At 47.0% G+C, this 23,747-nt stretch overlaps 1 protein-coding gene across 5 annotated transcripts in view; it reads right to left on the bottom strand.

Annotated features, from left to right (window-relative positions):
* The window catches only part of pdzd2 (PDZ domain containing 2), a 369,757-nt gene that overhangs the window by 298,728 nt on the left and 47,282 nt on the right, over positions 1–23,747 (bottom strand). For all 5 annotated transcript variants that reach the window (XM_070546319.1, XM_070546322.1, XM_070546324.1 and 2 more), the window contains one exon: positions 551–1,028. In XM_070546319.1, coding sequence (XP_070402420.1) covers positions 551–1,028 — 478 coding nt within the window. The remainder of the gene's footprint in view (positions 1–550; positions 1,029–23,747) is intronic.

Here is a 23,747-nt window from a genome sequence, read left to right as displayed (position 1 = left end):
TTTTATGTTTTTATGGCTTTGGGATCAATACAGTTTTCTGAATCTGAATCTGAGTTAGCTCAGTGTTGTAATGTGGAACTACAGAGGATGAGGATTAAACAGTTGGAGGATTTTTATTTTACTTCAAACCAAACGAGAGACGAATGGTTAAACTGTGGAGCAGTAAGGTGTGTGTTGTTTTTCGTTGTGAATCAATAACCTAATTATCACTAAGTGTTTACAATGCACTACCGGTATGTTTGCTACGTTTGTTAGCATACTGGGATTTAGCCTGAAACAACGGTGTTTGTTGTAAATGTTCCTATATAATATGGAATATCACATCTTTTTGATATTTTAATATATATGTAGTCAATCCTTAAAACTTCAGTGGGCATACAGCACGTAGGTACAGTGTTAATTGTTTATTTATCTATTCATTCATTCATTCATTCATTCATTCATTCATTCATTCTTTATTTAACCAGGAAGGTCCCATTGAGATTAAAAACCTAAAAACGTTTGATAAATGAGGTCCTAGGTGTGTTAAGTGTACACTGGTGTGTTTTACCTGACGCAACGAGTCACTCATGAAGGAATCCATGTTGCTGTCCAACAGCTGACTGTGACTTCTGGCAGGCAGTGTAGCAGGATTCCTTCTGTGTGGAAGAGCAGTTTTTCCCCGAGGCGAGGAGTCAGGGCTGCAGTCAGAGTCGTCCATCAGGAGACTGATCTCAGCATCAGTATAGAGAGGAGAGCTGTGGTTCTGGGGACCTGTGTGGACCTCTGAGTTCACAGTCTTCATGTTGTCTCCACTAATGGAGGAGCGTGATACAACACCAAATTTGCGTGTGCGACTGGAGTTAGTGGAGCAAATTAAATCTTGAGAGGGGGTCGCATCCTGCTGCTCATCCTCGCCGCTATTCCCATTGGTCAGATCATTGACACCTTCTCTGAGGTCATCGGGAGGAAGAGGAGCTTTTCTCTTGACTCGACGCAGCAGGATCAAATAGATGCAGCCTCCATTCCAGCACAGATCCACCAAGTAACTGCAACAAAACGACAACATCATTACATTCAGACACAACATGCCCTATAGGTTATAAATTGTAAGTCGCTTTGGATACAAAAAGCGGCTGCCAAATAAATAAATATAAACATTTGAAACTCAAGACAGTTTTGATTGGGTAACCCACAAGGGTAGGGAAAACAGTAGCTCAGGAGGAAGAGTGGGTTGTCCAGTAATCAGAAGGCTGAAGGTTTGATTCCGGCTCTGACCAGAGAATGCTTTGCCGAATGCTGTCGAATTTTGTGGGAGTTGTAAGCCTGAGATGCTCTTTTTGGGAAGAGCAGAAAGCAGGGCATTACAGTAGTCTATTCTACTGGTGATAAAAGCATGCATCAGCGTCTCCGTATTGACCCGAGAGAATGAGGCGGACTCTGGTGATGTTCTTTAAATTACAAAAAAAACTATTTTTGTGATTTTTTTAATGTGTGGGATAAAAGTCAGCTCAGAGTCAAAAATCACACCCAGGTTCTTCACTTGTTCAAAAGGATTAAAAGACAGAGATTGTAATTTCGGTAAAAGCTTCTCTCTCTGGGCCTCAGGACCAATGACTAAAACTTCAGTTTTGTCGTGGTTGAGCTGGAGAAAGTTCTCTGCCATCCAGGATTGGATGTCTAAAATGCAGTTTAAAAGTGCATCCATTGGCCGAGAGTCATTGGGAGACACGGAGATGTACAACTGTGTATCATCAGCATAACTGTGAAACTTGGCTCCATGTCTCCTAATGACACTGCCAAGCGAGAGCATATAAAGATTAACAAGCACTGGGCCTAAAATTGAACCCTGGGGCACACCACATGTAATCCCATGGACCCTAGAGGAACAGGTATCTAAACTCACCATAAAAGTCCTGTCTGTGAAGAAGGATGTGAACCATCTGTGGACAGCACCAGAGAGGCCGATCTGCTTTAAACACGTTAAAAGAATAGTGTGGTCTAGTGTGTCAAAGGCAGCTCTTAGATCCAGTAGAACCATCACCTTCTGTTTATCATAATTCAATCTAAAATCATTTAAAATCTTAAAAAGGGCTGCGTCTGTGCTGTGGTTCATCCTAAAGCCAGACTGAAACTTCTCTAGGACATTATGAGTGTTTGTAAAGTCATTCAGTTGATTTAAAACCAACTTTTCTAAAATTTTTACTAAATAATGGTAAGTTAGATGCCGGTCGATAATTGTTTAATTCATTAATATCTAAATTGCTCTTCTTCAACAGGGGCCTCACCACCACCCCTTTAAAGGCAGCAGGAAAGACCCCCGTCTGAAGGGAGCAATTCATCAGGGTTAACATCTCATCACTACAAGATCCATAAAATTGTTTCAAAAACCAAGTTGGAATTGGGTCCAGAACACATGTGGTGGGTCTCAGGCCCTGTCCACACGTAGCCGGGGATCTGCCAAAACGTAGATATTTTTCTACATTTTGGCCTGTCATCCACACGAAAACGGAGTTTTTTCACACGAAAACGGATCTTTTTAAAAACTCCGGCCAAAGTGAAGATCTGCGTTTTCTCCGTTTTGGGTGTCTGCGTGTGGACAGACAAAACCGGAGTTTTAAGGTCCGCAACGTCACTCTCTGCGACAAAAAAATGCTGACATCACGTGTGCGACCTGTGTTTACACTAGCCGACAGCATGGATGCCCTCAGAGCTGCGCTCTGTCACTACCCGATCCATCAATAGACCAAGCGCTTTTTGCTTGTTTGTTTTTGCAAGCGGAATAACTGCTCCTTGCGGAAGACCACAGGCGAAGGACGAGGTTAAGAACGGGGGAAGTACTGCCGCCTACAGGTCTGGCATGTCCTTAACAACGTATTTATCCGGGTACGTGTGGACAGAGTTTGTTTTTAAAACGCGGTGGTGTGGATGCAAGTTTTTGGAGGGGCGGATATTCGTTTTTAAAAAAACCTGGCTACGTGTGGACTAGGCCTCAGTGAGGAGAAAATTTTATCAAGAGTCTCAGCTTCTACCAGGACAAAACTGTCCAGTGTTTCCTCTGGTACAGACACACATTCAGATTTGTCTGAAACCTTATTACTTAAGGAGGATAAAATATTCCTTCTGATGGTGTGTACCTTCCCTCGGAAGTGGGCTGCAAACTCCTCACAGGTGTAACAGAATGAAATGACTGTTTTCCACGTAAAAGTCATTTTCCCCACTCTCCTCAGCAAGAACTAATCAGCATGAGATGTTGCTCAAGGTCTCATGCTCTGCTTCTAAACTGTTTTCCTTTCCAGCCCAAGAGAAGAATGAAGACAAAGGACTCTTTCTTTTTAATAAATCAAAGAAATCTATTGTTAATAAGCTAATCAAACAAAGTGTTAGTCAATAATAAAATGTGAATGAATCTGTGAAATGAAAATATTAATTACTTGATATTATAATCCTACAGAATATAATAAGTAATATAACTTTAAATGTTTCCACTAGAGACTGATTACATGTTATGCTTAAAAAAGTCACATGACACATTTCCTTTTACTGATCCAATCAGAATCTTCCAGATCTGACGGAGGTGGGGTTTTGGTGGTGCTTGGTAAAGCTGTCCTCTTTTGATTAGACCGTAAATCATAACAGCAGTAGCTCAGGTGGTAGAGCGGGTTGCCTCATGATCGGAGGGTCATGGGTTCGATTCCAGCTCCTGCCAGGGGTATCCTGCTGTTGTGTCCTTGGACAAGACACTTCACCCAACTTGCCTGTGTTAGTGGTGGTCAGAGGGGCCGACGGCGCCAAATGGCAGCCTCGCCTCTGTCAGACCTCCCCAGGGCGGCTGTGGCTACAAGTAGCTTACCATCACTAGCAGTGTGTGAATGTGAGAGTGTGTGAAAGCGTCTTTGGGGGTCTTGAAAAGCGCTATATAAGTTCAATGCATCATCATTATTATTATTATTATAACATCCAAATTATAAAACTATGCCCACGTCATCTTAAACTCCAGTTCAACGCTTTCTAGAGAAGTCGTCGGAGTGGCCAATCCGCAACTTTCGTCTTCAGCCGAAAGAACCAACAAGCTGGATAAAATCTGTTGCATTTTACCAACCAAGCAACGGTTCCTTTCAGGATAAAAGCTGAACCATCACGATCCCATCTTGGGTCTTGTTAGATGCCAATAAAACTGTCATGACCCGGAAGTATCGCTTTTCCTACCGGCTTCAGTTCCAGAGAGGGTCAAGCTGGACCTCGACATTCCTGATCTAACGGGGACTTCCGCAAAGGGTTCGTAGGCCAGCAGAATGGCATCTCAATAAGTGTTATGAATGCCCAAACAAAAAGCTTAGCGCAAAACATCATCTTCACTCCCATCAGAACAAATCATTTCACTGGATTTGCTGGTTCTGAACAACATTCCACACTACACCATTCTCCGTCTCACTTCACATTAGTTACACCATACATTTAGTGTTTAAAGTTAGTCTAATTTTAATTTGTTTAGTAATAAATCTTTTAACTTTTAAAACTTGACTCTCTTCCTTTTGTCTCTGGGTTAATACAAAGTGGTTAAATAATCCCTGCAATAAAAAGTTCCAATCTTCTGGTTTAAGTTATCCAAAGATCCATAAGATTGATTTCATAGATCATATGGAATCTCACATTGTATGGTTCATTAAATAATAGGTAAATTTACTCATTACATAATTGGCGAGCTGTTTTGCCAGATATTTGTACATTTATTAGACTTTGTGCTCATTCTGAGACATTTTAATCAGAAAAAATTTGATGTTTCTGGTTGAAAAGAGGCGATATCAATATCAGCCACTAGAGTGCAGTAGACCTCCATTGAAAGACTCCCCCCCCCACCCCCCACCCACCCCCCACCCCCGTCCTGTCTGGCTGTGAAGCAAACAGAATTGACGTCTGAATGCTGGTAACAAGCCTTACAGATTTACTCTCAGGTGGAGCATCAAAGTGTCTACTTTTAATGTCACGCCTGATACTTAAAACTTTATTGTTATTGTTTTTGAATGCTTTGTAATTCCGACCAGACACGGAGTCAGAGGTGAAAGAGAAAGGAAAAGACAAAATGTGGGGAGAGAGAGAGGGGGGCGGGGTCCACAAAAATAAACAATAATGTACAAGAGTCTGCTTCTGGACCTGCAGAAACAGAAAGAATAGAAGAAAAGGGGACACGCAACAAAACATCAGGAGCAAGCTATCACTACGTCAGCCTGATGATGAAATATAAAATCAACAATGTTTAACTGAACAATCACACAATAATAAATCATAGTGCATTAGTGGCAACGACAGCCTTGGGACATGTGTCGAACGTGCCCAAGCCCATACTTTTGAGAGCACCATGTGATCACCTGCTTGTGTACACGTGCTTGTTTATGTAAGGTTTCTCTAAAGGAGCGTCCAATAGAGAGAGTGAGGGACCACAGATCTGCCCCCCAAAGATGTGTAGGAGACGGAGAGAGCGCCAACTCCCAGAGATCCAGGTGCTGCCCCAGAACACAGGAACCCCAAGGAGACTGCTACCAGAAAGGCCCCCGCCCCCCTTTAGAGGCACAGAGGATCGCCCCAGGGGGCCACAACCAGCAGCCGGCAGAGTCCCGGGAGATATAAGCAGCAAGCCCACAGGCCCGCCGAGCCCGGGACCCAGCCACCCGGGATTCAGGGGCGACCACCCCCGCCGGGGACCCAGTAGAGCCCAGGGACCCAGACCCCACCAGAAAGCCACCGGGATTGATCAGGCAGACGCCAAAAATCTTAAACCCCCGACCCGGGAGCCACGAACACTCAGGCAGACCAAGGCACCACACTCCACACCAGGTGTGGCAGGGGGAGGGGAGACGAAGATCTATATCATCAAAAGTCCCAGGAGAAGAGAGGAGGCAAAGGCCCCACCAGACATATACAGTCATACACAAACACAGTCACACACTCCCTCCCTCATACTCACACATGCACATACAACCAAAGACTTACAAAAATGCATGCCGGACACCCACTCATGCTCCCCATACACACCCTATTCACTCTGGTCCCGGTACTGCTGCACATGGGGTACAACCATCACCGGTTACCAGAGTTTGACCCTTTCTGCTGGGGTGCTGATGAGCAGGCCCCCCCGCCCAACACTGAGCACAGCAACCCACCACCCCAGACCCCAACCAGACGGCCAGATCTCCCTCCTAGCCTCCAGCCCCAGGAAGCCAAGCAACAACAGAGGTGTGCTAAGACCCCTAGTCTCCCTCGGCCTGCTCCAATATAGTAGTGTTCTGTGTTAATGAGGTGTATTCCATGGCTGTGGTGAGCGGGCAGTGCGGACATTGTCTGGCCTATGGCAGCTGATGCCACCGCACCACCCCACTTGCACCCACAGCCCTCTGTGTCTAAGAGCAGTTTAAAATTGGAAGTGGGCACCGGCACTCAGGAGGAGGCTGAGAAATCCCCCTGCCAAGTGCCTTTGAACGTGCTCACTCCCAAGGCCGTAAGTGTGTGTTTGTGTGGAATGCGGTTGGTGGAAGTGTATAAGGTGCAAATAAAATTTGGCGGCAGGTTGCCACAGGAATGCGGAAATGGGGTCCATACCTGCCTGACTTGTCCACCCCCCAAGGTCCTATGTGCATGTTTGTGTGATGATGTGAGGGAGCAGGAGGACAAAAATATGCGGGAATGGGGAGGAATGGCTGGTTGGGCTTAGCCCTCCAGGGAGCCAGCTCCCTCACTGGCCCCAATAGGCACCTCTGTTGTCAAAATGCCACCCATGGCATGGAGACCCTAGCCCATCTTGCCAAGGCCCAAAGCAGCAGCATTGCAGAGCCTCACAGAGTCCGATGGCACCAACCCAGCCTCACCCCAGCAGAATATCTATGCCCATTCCTGCATTTGCACAACTTCCAGAATATATAAGACATAGGACATCCAGGTAAGGTTGGGTCCTCCCCCTCCTGGACCTCCCCCTCCCCTGTGATGGGACAGAAGAGGAGCCAAGGTCTACCCGAGGCCCCTGAACCCAGGCCAGGCACTGCTGCATGTTCCTGCCTTCTTCCCGGCAGCATACATCTCAGTACCGACCCCCAAGGCCCCATCCAGATCCCCACACGGGGCCGGCCACCCCCACACCCCGAGAACCCAGGCCCCCACCCAGACCCGCCCAGGGGCAATGCAGCTGCCAGGCAGTGACCCATGGCCGCCGCCAAGACCTCCAAGGAACCCGACTCACAACCGCCAGTAGTCCACCCCCCAAGGCAACCCAAGCACCTCCAGAGGGGGGCAACGGCCCCCCAGTCCCAGACACCCCCAGTGAGACCACCTCCAGGTAACATCCGGATACTCCAAACTCAGACTCTCCACACCTCCACCCTCATCATCCCGCAGGACAATATCAATGGTCCCCCATTATCGCTATGTGATGGAACCGATCAAAGGAGCCCAGAGAGACTGATTTGAAGTGGAAGCAGAGGCCAAATCAAGTATAATATGATCCAACAAAAGATTTCTATACTGGTTAATGCAGAGAGTTTCTCTATTTTTCCAATTCAAGAGGATAGTTTTCTTTGCGATGCATATGGCAGTCAGAACCACGTGAACCACAGATGTTTCAATCGGGACATCGTCCAGCTTCCCCAGTAAACAAAGAGAGGGGGAAGTTGGGATATGACATTTCAGACATTTTGACAGATCCTCACATACTCTACCCCAAAATTCCTGGACAGGTGGACAGGACCACAGTGCGTGAATGTAATTGTCAGGAACGTTGTTTGTGCAGTGTGTACAGGTGTCAGACGACACAAACCCCATCCTGAACATCCGATGACCTGTATAGTGTACTCTGTGTAGAATTTTGTACTGAATTAATTGTAAATTGGGGTGTCTGATCATTTAAAAAGTTTTTAAACAAGTTTGGGACCAGAAGTTCTGGTCAAAGCTGACTGATAGATCCACCTCCCATTTTTCAATAGGGATTGCTATTCTATCGTCTATTTTGGACAGTGTCTTATCAACTTTAGACAGTAGTTTGGGGGTTTTATATAGAAGTCAAATACCCTTGGTGGTGTTTGTAATTCTATTTTATTGAGCTTAAATTTTTGTTTTAATACAGATTTAATTTGGTGATATTCTAAAAAGCTATTCTTATCCATTCCAAATTGGGAGACTATTCTATTAAATGGGATGAAGTCCAATTCTTCATATATGTGTTCCAGGTATAGGATTCCTTTATTTTTCCAGTCCGGAAGGTTCATCATTTGGTTATTTTGCAAAATGTCAGGATTATTCCAGATAGGTGTGTGTCTGCATGGTACTAGTGGACTGTCATTTTTAGATACTCCTACCATGCTGTCAGAGAGGTGCTGATACTAATACTTTTGAAGCTTTCATGTTTCTTCCATTGAAAGTCTAAGAGAGGGGTGATGCTGGTCACCTCTGACAGGAGGCGCTGATCATCTCAAATCATTGGGGGCTGACGTGTCATTTCTCAGCGATTTCGGTTTCATAGAAAGACCTATCTGAAAGGGTTTTCCTGCTGTCATCTTTAAGGTGAATACATGTTTTTATGTCTTTTCTGAGTGAACTTCGTGTCACTGTGTATTATTCTTGTGTAGGGAGATAAAGAATTTCTCCACCAGAAGCTTAGCTTCCTCAGTTACCGAGTGATCGCCGCAAATGGTAAATCCCGTAGCTTGACTAGCATCAATTGCGACAGTCATTATAAGCTTTTACAATGGAAGAGCGCACTGCAGCACGAACTGCGCAGGCTAATTTGTCCGTAAGATTAACGCAAACGCGTCACAAATGTTTGGTTATTTGGACTGGTCAGTTCTACGACAGAATTAGACCGCAAAGTTCTGTTTAGCTAACAGGCCCCGCAAGCTTAGAGAGCCCAGCTGCTAACGTTTAGCTCTCGATTTCGGCAAAGGGAGTAGCTAAACCACCAGCTGACAATCGACTGACACTGAGCATCTGTGTCACAAATCCGCTATTTCCTACGGGATAAAAGCTCCGCTCCGGCCGAGTTGATTTAGCGGCGTTTTTAACACATTCGTGTGGGAAAACGTACTTTCGGTCAGCCATTTTGTGCTAACTGCCAGTTGGAGGCAAGGTGCATGCGCACAGGTGCCGCCATCTTGCCTGGGTAAGCCCACGCAACCTTTCGGACCGCCATCTTGGTAAGGTCCGCCTCTGACTCCATCTAGTGACATCTCTGGGTCATTACAGAAACAGTTTGTTCCTGAATCTTCATTCAAAACACTGCAATTTCTCCTGTAACAAAGCTCATTTTCATCCATCCAGTTAAGCAAGGGTTTCTGATTCAGCTTCCATTAATTTTATAACAAATTAAAGGATCTGTTACATCAGCACAATAGCTTCAGACCAAAATAATCATTTGACTTCTCTCATTTTCCAGATGAAAAATGAAATGCAAATGCATATTTCACAAATGCAGATGCAATTTTTCCAGTGGAAAAATGAAACGCAGACTCAACTGCATATGCAGCTTTCTGAAATGAAAACATACAAATGCAGCTTTTAAATCTGCAACAGGAAGTCACAAAAGTCCAAGCTATTGGAGATACCTCCCATGTAGGAGGGGCTCTAACCCTGTGCTCTGCTGATTTGCCTCCAGATAAGACGGAAGAGCTGCAACCGGATGTACTAATTGGCTCTGAACTACAGGAAACACTCAAAATGTCCCATATCGCTCCATCCACACTGATGATAAGTGCAACCTCCATGGACAGTGGCCCAGCGCCCCTGGTGTCGAGCCTGACAAACTACTGTTGGGACCTCTCCTGCCACAGGGGAGGGGTGGTAAGCCCACAGAATCTGTCATTTTGCAACAGGGGCATCCCTGCAACACACTTTTAGATACTGGTTCAGATTTTCCAATCATGAGCAAGTCTCTTTTCGACCGCGTCTGCCTGGATGTAGGTGGAGGCGTACGCTCTCCAGAACTGATCTCTTGTGCATTACCTATCCGTGTCTTCTCTCCCTCTACAGTGCTCTTGTCTTCCAAGACTCTGCTCCAATTCACGATCGGTCCTGAGCTTGACACACCTCGTGTACATCTGTGAGAGTGGAGCCATGCCTCTGCTCACTGGCGTCAATCTTTTGAAGTGCTTTGAAGCTTTTATCAATGTTGGAGAAGGGGAACTGAGGGCAGGTGTTAGAAAACCTCTGCCGTTCATTCCGCCTTCTTTCTCCGACTCAAACTGCCTTGCGGTGGGTGACCCTGAGCGTGGGGAAACCTCATGCTCACTGCCGAGCTCAAAGCCATCAGAGATTGCCTCTGATGTTTTCTCTCAGATTGAACAGGTCATGGACCAAGCAGATGCTCTTACCAACGATGTCAAGTGAGACAAACTATGACAACTTTTGTTAAAATACAAAGATTTTCTTTCACTCGACTCCTTGGACTGTGGTCTAACCACTATCCAAGAAGTCAGGATTCCTACACTGCCACACGCTGCGCCGACTTTTGTGCGTCAGTACAAGACTCCCCTGGTGTTCCATTAACCAGTCCAGGAAATCATTGAAAGCCTCTTGGCTAAAGGGATCATCCAACCCTGCAACAGCACCTACTCGGCTCCATTGTGGTCAGTAAAGAAGCCTAACGCCGGGGACACACCGGCTGCGGAAGCGTCAAGAAGCGAATCGCTCACGAAATTCGGCCGCTGCTCGCCACTCCTCAGTTCAGATCAGACGCACCCCAGTCGAGGCGCACCTCGGCTCAGCTGTAGTTTTTCTTTTAAACACTTGGTGTCCTCCATTTCCTCTGCCTTTTCTCGGCTCTTTCCCTCTACGTTTGAGTGTTTGTACGTGTGTGTGTGTATGTGTGTGTGTGTGTGTGTGTGTGTATGTGTGTGTGTGTGTGTGTGTGTGTGTGTGTGTGTGTGTGTGTGTGTGTGTGTGTGTGTGTGTGTGTGTGTGTGTGTGTGTGTGTGTGTGTGTGTGTGTGAGAACCTATGGTATGAACCAGTTGTTTCTGCCAGTTGAATCTCTTGGAACCTGCTCCAATTCTGCAGCTGTATCCTAGCAGTTTCTTCCGAAATGGGTACGTAAATAACCATGTTTTTTGGGGGTTGCACAGCTCCTTGTGTTTTTCAACTTCCATAATTAATTTAAAGACATCCATCTTAATTGCTTGCCTCAGACTTTCTGCCTCTCTGTCCTGTTTGCTCCGGAAAAAAGACACCCAAAACCACACACCCCTTCACGTGGTCACACACGCACACAAGTTCGATGTGTGTGTATGTTTGTCTGTGTTCGTGTGGTTTTTCTGCAGTGTCTGATTACGAACACATTTAACTTTTGTGGAATTTTATTTTGAAATGCTATATTTAGTTAAATTTACCGGCCTGCCTCTTATGTCTAGGTTTGATTTCCTGCCAGAATTGACGCGATTCACCCGCGGCTTGCAAAAAAAATAGAGCAGACGCCGAAACGATCGCTGCATGGCGCGGGCTGGAGCGCCGGTGCTAGGAGATTCGCAGCGCTTCGGCGACCCATGTGGTCTATAGAATAGCTTAACAAGGGTGCCGCATGAAGGCGGTCCCATTTTCGCAGCGCTTCCGCGGCCGGTTTGTCCCCGGCATAATGGTAAGTGGCGACTAAACATTGACCACAGGCAATTCAACAAACAGGTTCCCTTGTCTAGGTGGCCGATGGCGCGCCTGGAACAAGAACTCCCAAAAGTCAAAGATGCTAAATACTTCTCCACCCTTGACATTGCGTCTGGACTCTGGACAATTCCTGTCCATAAATCTGACCAACACAAACTAGCCTTCTCCTTTGCCAACAGCCAGAACACCTTCACTCGGTGTCGTTTTGGTTATTCCAACTCACCAGCTGAGTTCAACATCTTCTTGGAAAAAGCCTGCCCTGATGCTCGAGAGCGAGGTACCCTCATCTATGTCAACGACATTCTTGTTCGTAAGCGTACCTTGGATGACCACCTGTCCGAGCTGGACCACGTGATGGGTCAGCTCGCAGCTGCTGGTGTAAAGATTTCTCTCGCCAAAGGTCAGTGGTGCAGGTCAAAGGTTCAGTTTGTTGGCCTCTTTGTGGGACCACAGGGAGTGCAGCCTCAACTTGGAAGAATTCAAGGTGTGGCCACCATCACACCTCCTACGAATGTCTCAGAACTTCAGGGCTTTCTAGGGGTGTGCAACTACTTGTGCCAGTTTGTAGAACACTACGCTGAGATAGCGAGACCTCTGACTAACCTACTTAAGAAGAATGTGCCTTTCGAGTGGACTGACCAGCACCAACAGCCCATTGAAACTCAGCACCAGCAAGTGATCTTCCTTAACAATCAGCGCATCAGAGATGGTGTGGTGACCAATGCGCGAATCGCATCATGGCTGCTGGCTCTTCAAAGCTTCGACATCGAAGTAAGCTATGCCCAGAACCATTGTAGCCCTCTTGACATGGGTTTGGCTGCGTGCCAACACTGCTCGGACGACGCTGTCACGTCAGTCCCGCCAGCTAGCCCTCCTCAGACTTTTCTAAACCCCAACCACCACTACTTTGATCAGTCTCTTTGTGTGGACTTGCCGACCGTGTACGTCGACGGCAGTTCTTTTCGACACGGTGCTGCACCTAGGTCAGGCGTGGGTGTCATCTGGTTGAACGCTGACCAGAAGGACTCCCAATGTTACTGGTTGGGTCCTAAGACCTCACAGTTTGCAGAAGTGGCTGGGATCTTGATAGTACTACAACTTGCTGTGGACCGTGGTGTCCGTGAGCTGGTGATTTGCACTGACTCGGACTACACGCGTCTCAGTTTCATTTGTCATCTACCTTCTTGGAAGACTAACGGGTTCCTAACCTCAAACCGCAAGCCCATTAAACATCAGGACCTCTTCATGGCTTGTGACGCCCTAGTGACGACACATGACATGCACATCTATTGGCGTAAAGTCAAAGGACATTCTGGTGCACCCGGAACCGATAACGATGTGAACGAACTTGAAGAGTCTCTTGCCAAACAAGGTGCGGCCGATGGTACTCCATGGGTCTGCAACCCCTCGTGGCTTCCCAAGGATGTGTCTTCTCAGTCAGACCCACCCCATGTGTGTGTTGTGACGCCAGCTCAGCCCGCTAACACGTCCACCTCCAAACCATCCGAGGGTGTTGTGTCCGTTAAACCTGTCTTTTCCAGTACCGATCTTGTCAGTCTTCAGTCCCAGGACCCTGCTATAAGCAGGATGATACTGTACCTTTCTGATCCTACATCTCATCTGCCTTCTTCCGTCGAGCTTGACTCCATTCCTGAGCTCCGTGCTCTCTTTCGTGTTCGGGTCACGCTGAGAATGGTTGAAGGGTTGCTGATGCACGCCTACAAGCCTCCTTTGCCTGTCCTCGTGGCGCCACAGTCACTAAGGGGGGGGGGGCATGATCACGCAAGCTCATGACTCTCCCTCCGCCGGACACAAAGGTGTCATGGCCACGTTTGGTGCCCTGTGTCACACCCTGTCCTGTCTCCCCATTTGGTTCAGCCTTGTGTCTCCGTTAATTGCTCCCACCTGCCTCTCGTTTCCCAATCACCCTAGCTCCCGGCCCTCTTGTATGTAAACCCCTTCTGTTCTGTGTCTTGTGTCGGATCATTGTTTCTATGTCCTGCGTGCTCCAAATTAAAGTGATTGTTAAACGTTCCTACCTGTCTGCCTGTCTTCCTCACCCTGTTTGGATCCTCACCTCTTCTCTGATTGATTCGCCGGCACGTGTGACAGAATGATCCGACCCGAACCCGTTAAAGGATGCAGTGGGGAGATTCTCCCCTGGGAGTACCTGCTCCGGTTCCTCTCCTCCGACCACCGGCCGGCCTCTCCTCCTCCAGCTTCGCCTTGCTGAAGACGCCGTCCCCGACCTTCGGCCTCGGCGTTCCTCTCCACCCTCCCGGAGCCAGAGGGGAGTTTGGACCGGGAGCCGCTTCCAGATCACTCCAGTTTCGTAGGCACGAGCCTGGCTGTCTGTTCCCCTGGAGTTGGTCCACGGCGTGGGGAAAAACGCCGAGCTCCACCGCAGCCCTGTGTCCCGGGACGGTGCTGCGGACTCGCCGCTGCCCCTGCTCGACGCAGCAGCTTGTACCCGCCCCCGGCCAGATCAGCAGTCCCATCTCTGGCCCAATCTGCGCCTCCGTCATCTGCAGGCGGAGGAGCAATGCCTGCAGCCCAGCTGACAGAGCTAGTCAGTCTCCAGGCGGAGCTTGGCCGGATCCGCCAGCTCGTCAGTCTCCAGGAGTCCCACCTGGACACTCTATCCTCCTCAAACCGCCAGGAGAGGGCCTAGGTCCATCCGGCAGCTCCCTCATCTCAGAGCCAGAGGAGCAAGCCCGAGGTCCACCCAGCGGAGCTCGCCGGTCTCCGGGCTGAGCTGGCCTAGCTCCATCGGACCCTCAGCCTCCAGAAGCTTCAGCTAGACGGTCTGTCCTCCCTGCTCTCCCAGTTTCCAGCACCACCAGTTCAGACGCAGCCTGTTCCAGCGGTGGTCCCGGAGGTTGCACTGCATCCGGTCCAGCCTGTCCAGGCAGCCCCTCCCACAACGGCTCCGCCTCCACTCCAGAAGCAGAAGGTTCCGGCCCAGAGGCAGACGGTTCTGGCCCAGAAGCAGACGGTTCTGGCCCAGAAGCAGATGGTTCCGGTTCCGGCCCAGAAGCAGACGGTTCTGGTCCAGAAGCAGACGATCCAGAAGTCGACACCCCCGGACCAGAAGTCGACGGTCCAGAAGTCGACGGTCCAGAGGTCGACGGTCCAGAAGTCGATGGTCCTGAAGTCGACGGTCCAGAAGACGACGCCCCCGGACCAGAAGTCGACGCCCCCGGACCAGGAATCGACTCCCCCGGACCAGAAGTCGATGGAAGCTGATGCCTCTTCCAGTCCAGTGGTTAACGCCTCTTCCAGTCCTGTGGTCGACGCCTCTTCCAGTCCTGTGGTCGACCCCTCTTCCGGCCCTGTGGTTGACGCCTCCTCCGGCCCTGTGGTCCACACCTCCTCCGGTCCTGTGGTCGACGCCTCCTCGTGTTCTGTGGTCGACGCCTCCTCGTGTTCTGTGGTCGACGCCTCCTCGTGTTCTGTGGTTGACGCCTCCTCGTGTTCTGTGGTCGACGCCTCCTCGTGTTCTGTGGTCGATGCCTCCTCGTTTTCTGAAGCCGACGCCTCCTCGTGTTCTGAAGTCGACGCCTCTTCGTGTTCTGAAGTCGACGCCTCTTCGTGTTCTGAAGTCGACACCTCCTCGTGCTCTGAAGTCGACGCCTCCTCGTGTTCTGAAGTCGACGCCTCCTCGTGTTCTGAAGTCGACGCCTCATCGTGTTCTGAAGTCGACGCCTCATCGTGTTCTGAAGTCGACGCCTCATCCACTCCAGAGGTCGACGCCTCATCCACGCCAGAGGTTGAAGCCTCATCCACTCCAGAGGTCGACGCTTCATCCACTCCAGAGGTCGACGCTCTCTCCACTCCAGAGGTCGACACTCTCTCCGGTCCAGTGGTCAACGCCTCCTCCGGTCCAGTGGTCGACCCCTCCTCCGGTCCTGTGGTCGACGCCTCCTCGTGTTCTGTGGTCGACCCCTCCTTGTGTTCTGTGGTCGACACCTCCTCGTGTTCTGTGGTCGACGCCTCCTCGAGATCTGAAGCCGACGCCTTCTCGTGTTCTGAAGGCGACGCCTCCTTGTGTTCTGAAGTCGACCCCTCCTCGTGTTCTGAAGTCAACGCCTCATCCACTCCAGAGGTCAACGCCTCATCCACTCCAGAGGTCGACGCTCTCTCCACTCCAGAGGTCGACGCTCTCTCCACTCAAGAGGTCGACGCTCTCTCCAGTCCAGAGGTCAACGCTCTCTCCAGTCCAGAGGTCAACACTCTCTCCAGTCCAGAGGTCGACGCTCTCTGCAGTCCAGAGGTCAACGGTCTCGCCAGTCCAGAGGTCGACGCTCTCGCCAGTCCAGAGGTCGACACTCTCTCCAGTCCAGAGGTCGACGCTCTCTCCGGTCCAGTGGTTGACGCCTCCTCCGGTCCTGTGGTCGACGCCTCCTCGTGTTCTGTGGTCGACGCCTCCTCGTGTTCTGTGGTCGACGCCTCCTCGTGTTCTGTGGTCGACGCCTCCTCGTGATCTGTGGTCGACGCCTCCTCGTGTTCTGAAGTCAACGCCTCCTCGTGTTCTGAAGTCGACGCCTCATCCACTCCAGAGGATGACGCCAGATACACTCCAGAGGTCGACGCCTCATCCACTCTAGAGGTCGACGCCTCATCCACTCCAGAGGTCGACCCCTCATCCAGTCCAGAGGTCGACGCTCTCTCCAGTCCAGAGGTTGACGCTCTCTCCAGTCCAGAGGTCGATGCTCTCTGCAGTTCAGAGGTCGATGCTCTCGCCAGTCCAGAGGTCGACGCTCTTGCCAGTCCAGAGGTCGACGCTCTCTCCAGTTCAGAGGTCGACGCTCTCTCCAGTCCAGAGGTCGACGCTCTCTCCAGTCCAGAGGTCGACGCTCTCTCCAGTCCAGAGGTCGACGCTCTCTCCAGTCCAGAGGTCGACGCTCTCTCCAGTCCAGAGGTCAACACTCTCTCCAGTCCAGAGGTCGACGCTGTTGCGTGTCCAGAGGTCGACTCTCTCTCGTGTCCAGAGGTTGACGCCGTCTCCAGTCCACTGTCGACGCCGTCTCCAGTCCTGCGGTCGACGCCGTCTCCAGTCCCGTGGTCGACGCCGTCTCCAGTCCTGTGGTCGCCGACGTCTCCAGCCCAGAGGCCGACGCCGCCGCCTCCAGCCCAGAGGCCGATGACGCCGCCTCCAGCACAGAGGAGGACGACGCCGCCTCCAGCCCAGAGGCCGCCGCCTCCAGCCCAGATGCCGCCGCCGCCGCCTCCAGTCCAGAGGCCGACGACGTCGCCTCCAGTCCAGAAGTCGAGGACATCTCCTCTGGCGTCTCTGCCTCCGGCCGCCGCCGGTCCTGCCCTCACCAAGCGCGGGCCCCCAAGAGCCCGTCGGGGTCTCCTCCTCTGCCGCAGATGCAGGCCTCCAAGAGCCCGTCTCCTCCTCCTCTGCCGCAGACGCAGGCCTCCAAGAGCCCGTTGCCTCCTCCTCTGCCGCAGACGCAGGCCTCCAAGAGCCCGTCGCCTCCTCCTCTGCCGCAGACGCAGGCCTCCAAGAGCCCGTCGCCTCCTCCTCTTCTGCCCCCAGGCGCAGGCCCCCGGACTCTGCTGATCCCTGCCTCCTCTCCGTTGGTCCCTCGGTTCCTCTTGGCCCTCCCTCCGGGTCCCCCGTCTCCCGCCCTGCTCCTTAGTCCTGTGGGCGTCTGGGGTCTGCCCTTTGAAGGGGGGGGGGTACCGTCACACCCTGTCCTGTCTCCCCGTTTGGTTCAGCCTTGTGTCTCCGTTAATTGCTCCCAACTGCCTCTCATTTCCCAATCACCCTAGCTCCCGGCCCTCTTGTATTTAAACCCCTTCTGTTCTGTGTCTTGTGTCGGATCATTGTTTCTATGTCCTGCGTGCTCCAAATTAAAGTGATTGTTAAACGTTCTTACCTGTCTGCCTGTCTTCCTCACCCCGTTTGGATCCTCACCTCTTCTCCGCTTCATTTGCCGGCACGTGTGACACCCTGAGCCAGGTTGCTTATTGGCCGGGGATGCGTTGCGACGTCTCAGACCACGTCCAGCGTTGTTTGGTTTGTTGTCAGTTTCAGCCACCCAACCCCGCACACAGAGCTCGCCTACAGAGAAAGGGACCGTCCACACCGTGGTCAGACTTGCAATTCGATTGGGTGGGGCCTCTGACCAGGTCCAGCAAATACATCTTGACCGTGACCTGTGCATTCACCAAGTGGGTGGAATGACTACCAGCACCTAATGACATGGCACAAACAACAGCTATTCTCTTGATGAATCACATCTTCGCCCGGTTCGGTATTCCCACCCGGGCTGACTCGGACAGGGGTACTCACTTCACCTCTGAAGTAATGGAACATCTTTGGAAACTGTTGGGTGTGAAGGCCAATTTCCCCATTAGCCATCACCCCCAGTCTTCTGGCCAGGTCGAAAGGATGAACCTGGACGGTTAGGGTTAGGGTTAGGGTTAGTACGTGTCCTCTAATCACCGAGACTGGGATGTGAAGTTTCCATTGGTCTTCATGGCCATACGGGCCACCCCTCATGAGTCTACAGGCGTCTCCCCGTTTGAAATGATGACGGGTAGACAGATGACCCTGCCACTTCGCCTGCTGTACCAGCCAGTTCAGTCCGAGCCCGACCCGGCTTACACGAGCAAACAATATTTGCAGGACCTGAAGAACCCTCTGCCTGCAGCGTTTTCGTTTGCACAGACAAATCTGGAGAGATCAGCTGAGGGCCGGAAGGCTTATTATGATCAGAAGGCCTCACATTCTGAACTCAACGTAGGTGATGAGGCCTGGTTCTACATTTTCGCTCCTAAAACTGGTAACACCAAGAACACCTCTGGGAAGCTGGCTAAGAAACTTTTGCCGAAGTGGTCAGGCCCATACCTGATAACCGCTAAACTCTCTCCAGTCAAGTATCAGAACAAGATTACCCAAACAAACAAGGAGCTCTGGGATTAATAAAGTATTGATTGATTGATTGACAGGGACCAAATCAAAACGCACAAGGGTTCCACTAATTTGGAAAATGCGACCACCAACAACTTACCGACTTCGAAAGGGGGGTGATTTTGCGCCTTGTCGGTTCCATAGTTTATCTCGAGTTTCACCAGTTTGTTTATGTTTGTGTGTGTGCATGGTTGTCTTTCCTGTTTATACATGACGTGCAGACTTGGGTGATTTGAGATGAACATGCTGTGGGTTCCTGAAGTCAGGTAATCAGTTATAATGTGAAGACTTCTTTTGTGCTCTTCCTGATGTCTGGAGAAAGCAAAGCTGCACAGATGGTTGCTGTTCTAAAAAGCGTTCGATCATGTCATAAGAGCTGTTCCATCTGGTTATTATGTCCTGATAAGTCTGTGAGCTGGTAACTGAAGGAGGCGCTGTTTCTGCTTCAACTGATCGCTGGCTGTGGTGCTGCGTCTGAAAAAGCCTGTTACACATCTGACTCTCCCCAGGAGTCGAATCACAGATTGTGTTTTTAGTGCTTTCTGGGAGGCAAGATTCAGACTGTGTGCAAAACATTGTATGTGCATCATGCCTGCGAGTCTGGCCACGACAGCCATGTTTGGCGCGTTATCTGTTACAATAACGACTTTCTTTGTGTTCAACCCCCATTCAGTCACAGTCTCCTTCAGTAATGCTGCAATGTGTTCACCTGTGTGAGTTTCATGCATGGCTCGGGTTTGTAATACATGAGACTGAAGGATCCACTCGTCATTTATGTGATGTGCTGTAACAGTAACGTACGATTCAGTAGCTCTAGACGTCCAAGCATCACACGTTAAAGCAACCGTCTCTGCTGAGCCGAGAGAGTCCAGGACTGTTGCTTTGGCTTTGTTGTACAAGTTTGGAAGAGCGATGTCTGTGATGTGTTGTCGTGAAGGAACGGCGTAACGCGGCTCTAACGTTTTAATCATATCACAAAAATGGCAATGAGGGCCACAAAAATGGCAATGAAAGTACTACAGAAAGATATGGAGGAGTTAAAGGATTCTGTGAGCATGATGACAGCTGAGTTGTCAACTTTGACAAAACAGCAAGCCTGCATTAAGGACTTACTTACTGAGATTAAAGATCTTAAAATGAGAAATATGGAACAAGAAAGGAAAATTAACTTGCTCGAAAATCGAGTGGCAGAGCTGGAACAGCATTCAAGAATGAATGATATAATTATTACAGGTCTTAAAATTAGGCCTAAAAGCTACCTCCAAGCGGTAAAGGGAATAGATAATGACAATGGGGCTGACCAAGATGATACAGCTGAAGAGCAGGTTGTGTCATTTCTGAAAAGTAAAGACATTTCAATTGATAAAATAAACATTGAGGCATGCCATTCATTACCTTTCAAGACAAATCAGGATAAATCTGTGATACCAGCTATTATGATACGCTTTAATAGTAGGAAGCACAAAGTGGATCTGCTCAAACAGGGGAGGAAATTAAAGGGAACAAATGTGTACTTGAATGAAAATCTGACGAAGAAAAATGCAGACATTGCTCGTAGAGCGAGACAAATGAAAAAGCAGGGATACGTAGAGTCTACCTGGACTATGAATTGTAAGGTGTTCATCAAACAGAAAGGTGCTCCGGAAAATAGTCGTGGGTTATGGATCAGAGATATCAAGCAACTGGAAAATATTAAGTGATATGGTTACAGTTATGTTGGTCATTCTTTAATTTAGTTTTTTACTTAGTTTGTGGGTGTTGTTGTTTTATTTACTTAAATTTTTTTTCTATATGTAAATTATTTTTTCTTCATGGGTGATTTTGAACAGGACATTGATCCAGAACAAAATTTCCATAGTAGCACACATTCATTAAGTGGTTATTTTACTGACCAACAGTTTAATGCAACTATTAAATATGAGCATGGCTTATCTATCATTCATTTTAATAGCAGAAGTCTTTATGCTCATTTTCAGAATATTAAAGATTATATTGATAATTTTGTGAGGCCGTTTAACATCATTGCAATATCAGAAACATGGATAGATTCAGAGCACGGTGAGGATTTTTTCTTGCAAGGTTACAATTTCCATTGTATCAATAGGAATGGAAAGGGTGGAGGGGTTGCGTTTTTCATTGATCAGTCCCTTTCATATAAATTTACTGAAAACTTGTCTATGGTTATTGATGAAGTTATGGAATGTATATCCATTGAAGTGAGTATTAAGCAAACAAAAAACATAGTGATTCATTGTGTATACAGGAAACCAGGAAGTGACATTGACACATTTATTGTTACAATGGAAAGTATTTTAATGTTAAACAAAAGTAAGATAACATATGTGTGTGGAGACTTTAATATAGATCTACTGAAAGCTAAAGCACATAAGAAAACTGATGAATTTCTTGAGTTAATGTACAGTATGAGCATGGTTCCCCTCATTGCGAAACCAAGTAGAATAACTGCTGATAGTGCCACTCTTATTGATAATATATTTACTAATAATGTAGAAAGTATTATACATAGTGGACTATTGATAACAGACCTAACAGATCATCTCCCTGTATTTGCTATCCACGACTGCCATCCTAAGAAAGTAAAACCAGCTAAAACTTTAATGTATAAAAGGAGAAGAAAGGAAGAAGATTTACAAAATTTAAAAACGGAACTACGTAGTGTTAACTGGAGTAATATATATAGTGAACATGATGTGAATATTGCGTATAACTTATTTTTGGATATTTACAAAAGTATATATGATAAGCATTGTCCGATGATAAGACATAGTTGTAGAAATCGATATTCAGAGAAGCCGTGGATGACAAAGGGGATCCAAAATGCTTGTAAAAAAAAGAACACATTATATAAGCTATTTATATCACACAGAACTAAAGAAGCGGAGCAAAAATATAAAACATATAAAAATAAATTAATTACTATAATGAGGATGTGTAAAAGGAATTATTACAGTAATTTGATTGAAAGGAATAAAAGTAACATCAAAGGAATATGGAACGTGTTAAATACAATAATCAAGAAGCGTTGTGATGGGATAAACCATCCAGATTATTTTGTCAGTAATAACAGAGATATTTATGATAGACAGTTGACAGTAGAACACTTCAATGAATTTTTTGTTGGGGTTGGTCCAAAGTTGGCTGACAAAATAAATAGTAATGTGGACTCTGAATCCAATGGTTATGGTGACGGGGACGGTGTGGCGGATTCATTATTACTTGAAGAAGTGACTCAAAAGGATATTCTTAAAATTGTCAGAGCATGTAAAACAAAATTTTCATTAGATGGAGATGACATAGATATGTTTTTAGTTAAACAAACTATTGATTGTATTGTCGAACCACTCACGTATATATGTAATTTATCATTTAAAACAGGAATATTCCCAAATAAAATGAAGGTGGCTAAGGTGGTTCCTCTTTACAAGTCTGGCAATAGGCATCAATTTACAAACTACAGACCGTCTCCTTGTTACCTCAGTTTTCAAAGATATTGGAAAAGATTTACAATGATAAGCTGGAAAAATTTGTAGAAAAAAATGGCATTTTATTAGACAGTCAGTATGGCTTCAGATCAGGTAGATCTACTGCACAAGCTCTAATGGAATTGGTTGAAGACATATCCACATCGCTTGATCAGAAAAAATATGTTCTGGGAATTTTTATTGATTTGAAGAAAGCCTTTGATACAGTCGATCACAAAATACTTTTATCAAAAATGGAGAAGTATGGTATAAGGGAGACAGCTCTCAATTGGCTAAAAAGTTATTTGAGTAACAGAGCTCAGTATGTGCAGTTGGGCTATCACAAGTCTAGCTGTCTCGAAGTTCACTGTGGAGTTCCGCAAGGGTCGGTACTTGGCCCAAAGTTATTTCTGTTATATATAAATGATATTTACACAACTTCAAAATTATTTAAATTTATTATGTTTGCTGATGATACAAATATTTTGTGTTCAGCAGAAGATATACAGCAACTTATACTAAAGGTCCAGAATGAATTGAGTGAGCTTAAGAATTGGTTTGATAAAAACAAACTGTCGTTAAATGTCAGCAAAACAAAGTTTATGTTATTTGGAAATAAAAGAAGTAGTGAAGAAATCTATTTGACTGTTAATGAAATAGCCATTGAAAGAGTGTATGAAATTAAGTTTTTGGGGATATTGATTGATCATAAGCTCTGTTGGAAGCCATATATACAATATGTGTGTTCTAAATTAGCCAGAAGCATTGGAATAATAAATAAAACAAGATATTCTCTACCACAGAAAGCACTACACACACTTTATTGTACTATGATTCTACCATACTTATCATATTGTGTCGAAGTATGGGGCAATACTTATAAATCTAATTTATTAAAGATTTGTGTTCTCCAAAAAAGAGTGGTAAGGATAATTATAAATTCTGGATATAGAGATCATACAACTCCATTATTCTACAATTTAAGATTACTCAAATTTTTTGACTTAATTCAATTTAAAACTGTCCTTGTACCATATAGGGCCATGATGGGTGTACTGCCGTGTAATTTGCAAAGGTTGTTTAAAACTCATGAAGAGGGTTATGAATTGAGAGGCGTTAAAAACTTCATTTTTCCATTATACCGAACAACTATGAAAAGTATGTGTGTATCTGTATGTGGTATCAAACTGTGGAACAAACTTGATGTGACTTTAAAATTATGTAAAAACATTAGATCATTTAAAATGTTGTATAAACAACTTATAATTGACTCATACATAAATAGCAAGTGATAAAAATGGTAATTGGCTTCAAATGGAATATTTTGTTTTTGTTGTTTATTGGTTTTGTTTTCTTTTTCTGTAGATTCATGTGAACAATTGTTTTGTAACTGTCTTTTTATGTAGCAACTAGCAAGGTGAAGATAGAACGACCTGCATAAAGAAAAATTTTTTCTTTCAAATTTGTTAATGTGAGCAAATGTGATTTATTAACTGAATTGGGGCTGGACTAGATAAGCTTTTGCTTCTTCCAGTTCCCTCTCAAATGGTTTTATGTTATTGTATGTTTTGTATTGTTTCATTCAACAGCATATGTTTATCGTATTCCTCATTTATAAAAAAAAAAATAAATAAATAAAAAAAAAATAATAAAATTTTTGTATGCACCAGGAATATGGGGGAGTGCATATGCAATTTCATGTTTTCGATGGTTTGAGATAAATAAATAAAT

This window comes from Nothobranchius furzeri, chromosome 17 (assembly GCF_043380555.1).
Source record: "Nothobranchius furzeri strain GRZ-AD chromosome 17, NfurGRZ-RIMD1, whole genome shotgun sequence".
In the NCBI taxonomy this organism is placed as follows: Eukaryota; Metazoa; Chordata; class Actinopteri; order Cyprinodontiformes; family Nothobranchiidae; genus Nothobranchius; species Nothobranchius furzeri.
Note: the sequence above shows the minus strand (reverse complement) of the source record. Positions and strands in the feature narration are given on the sequence as shown.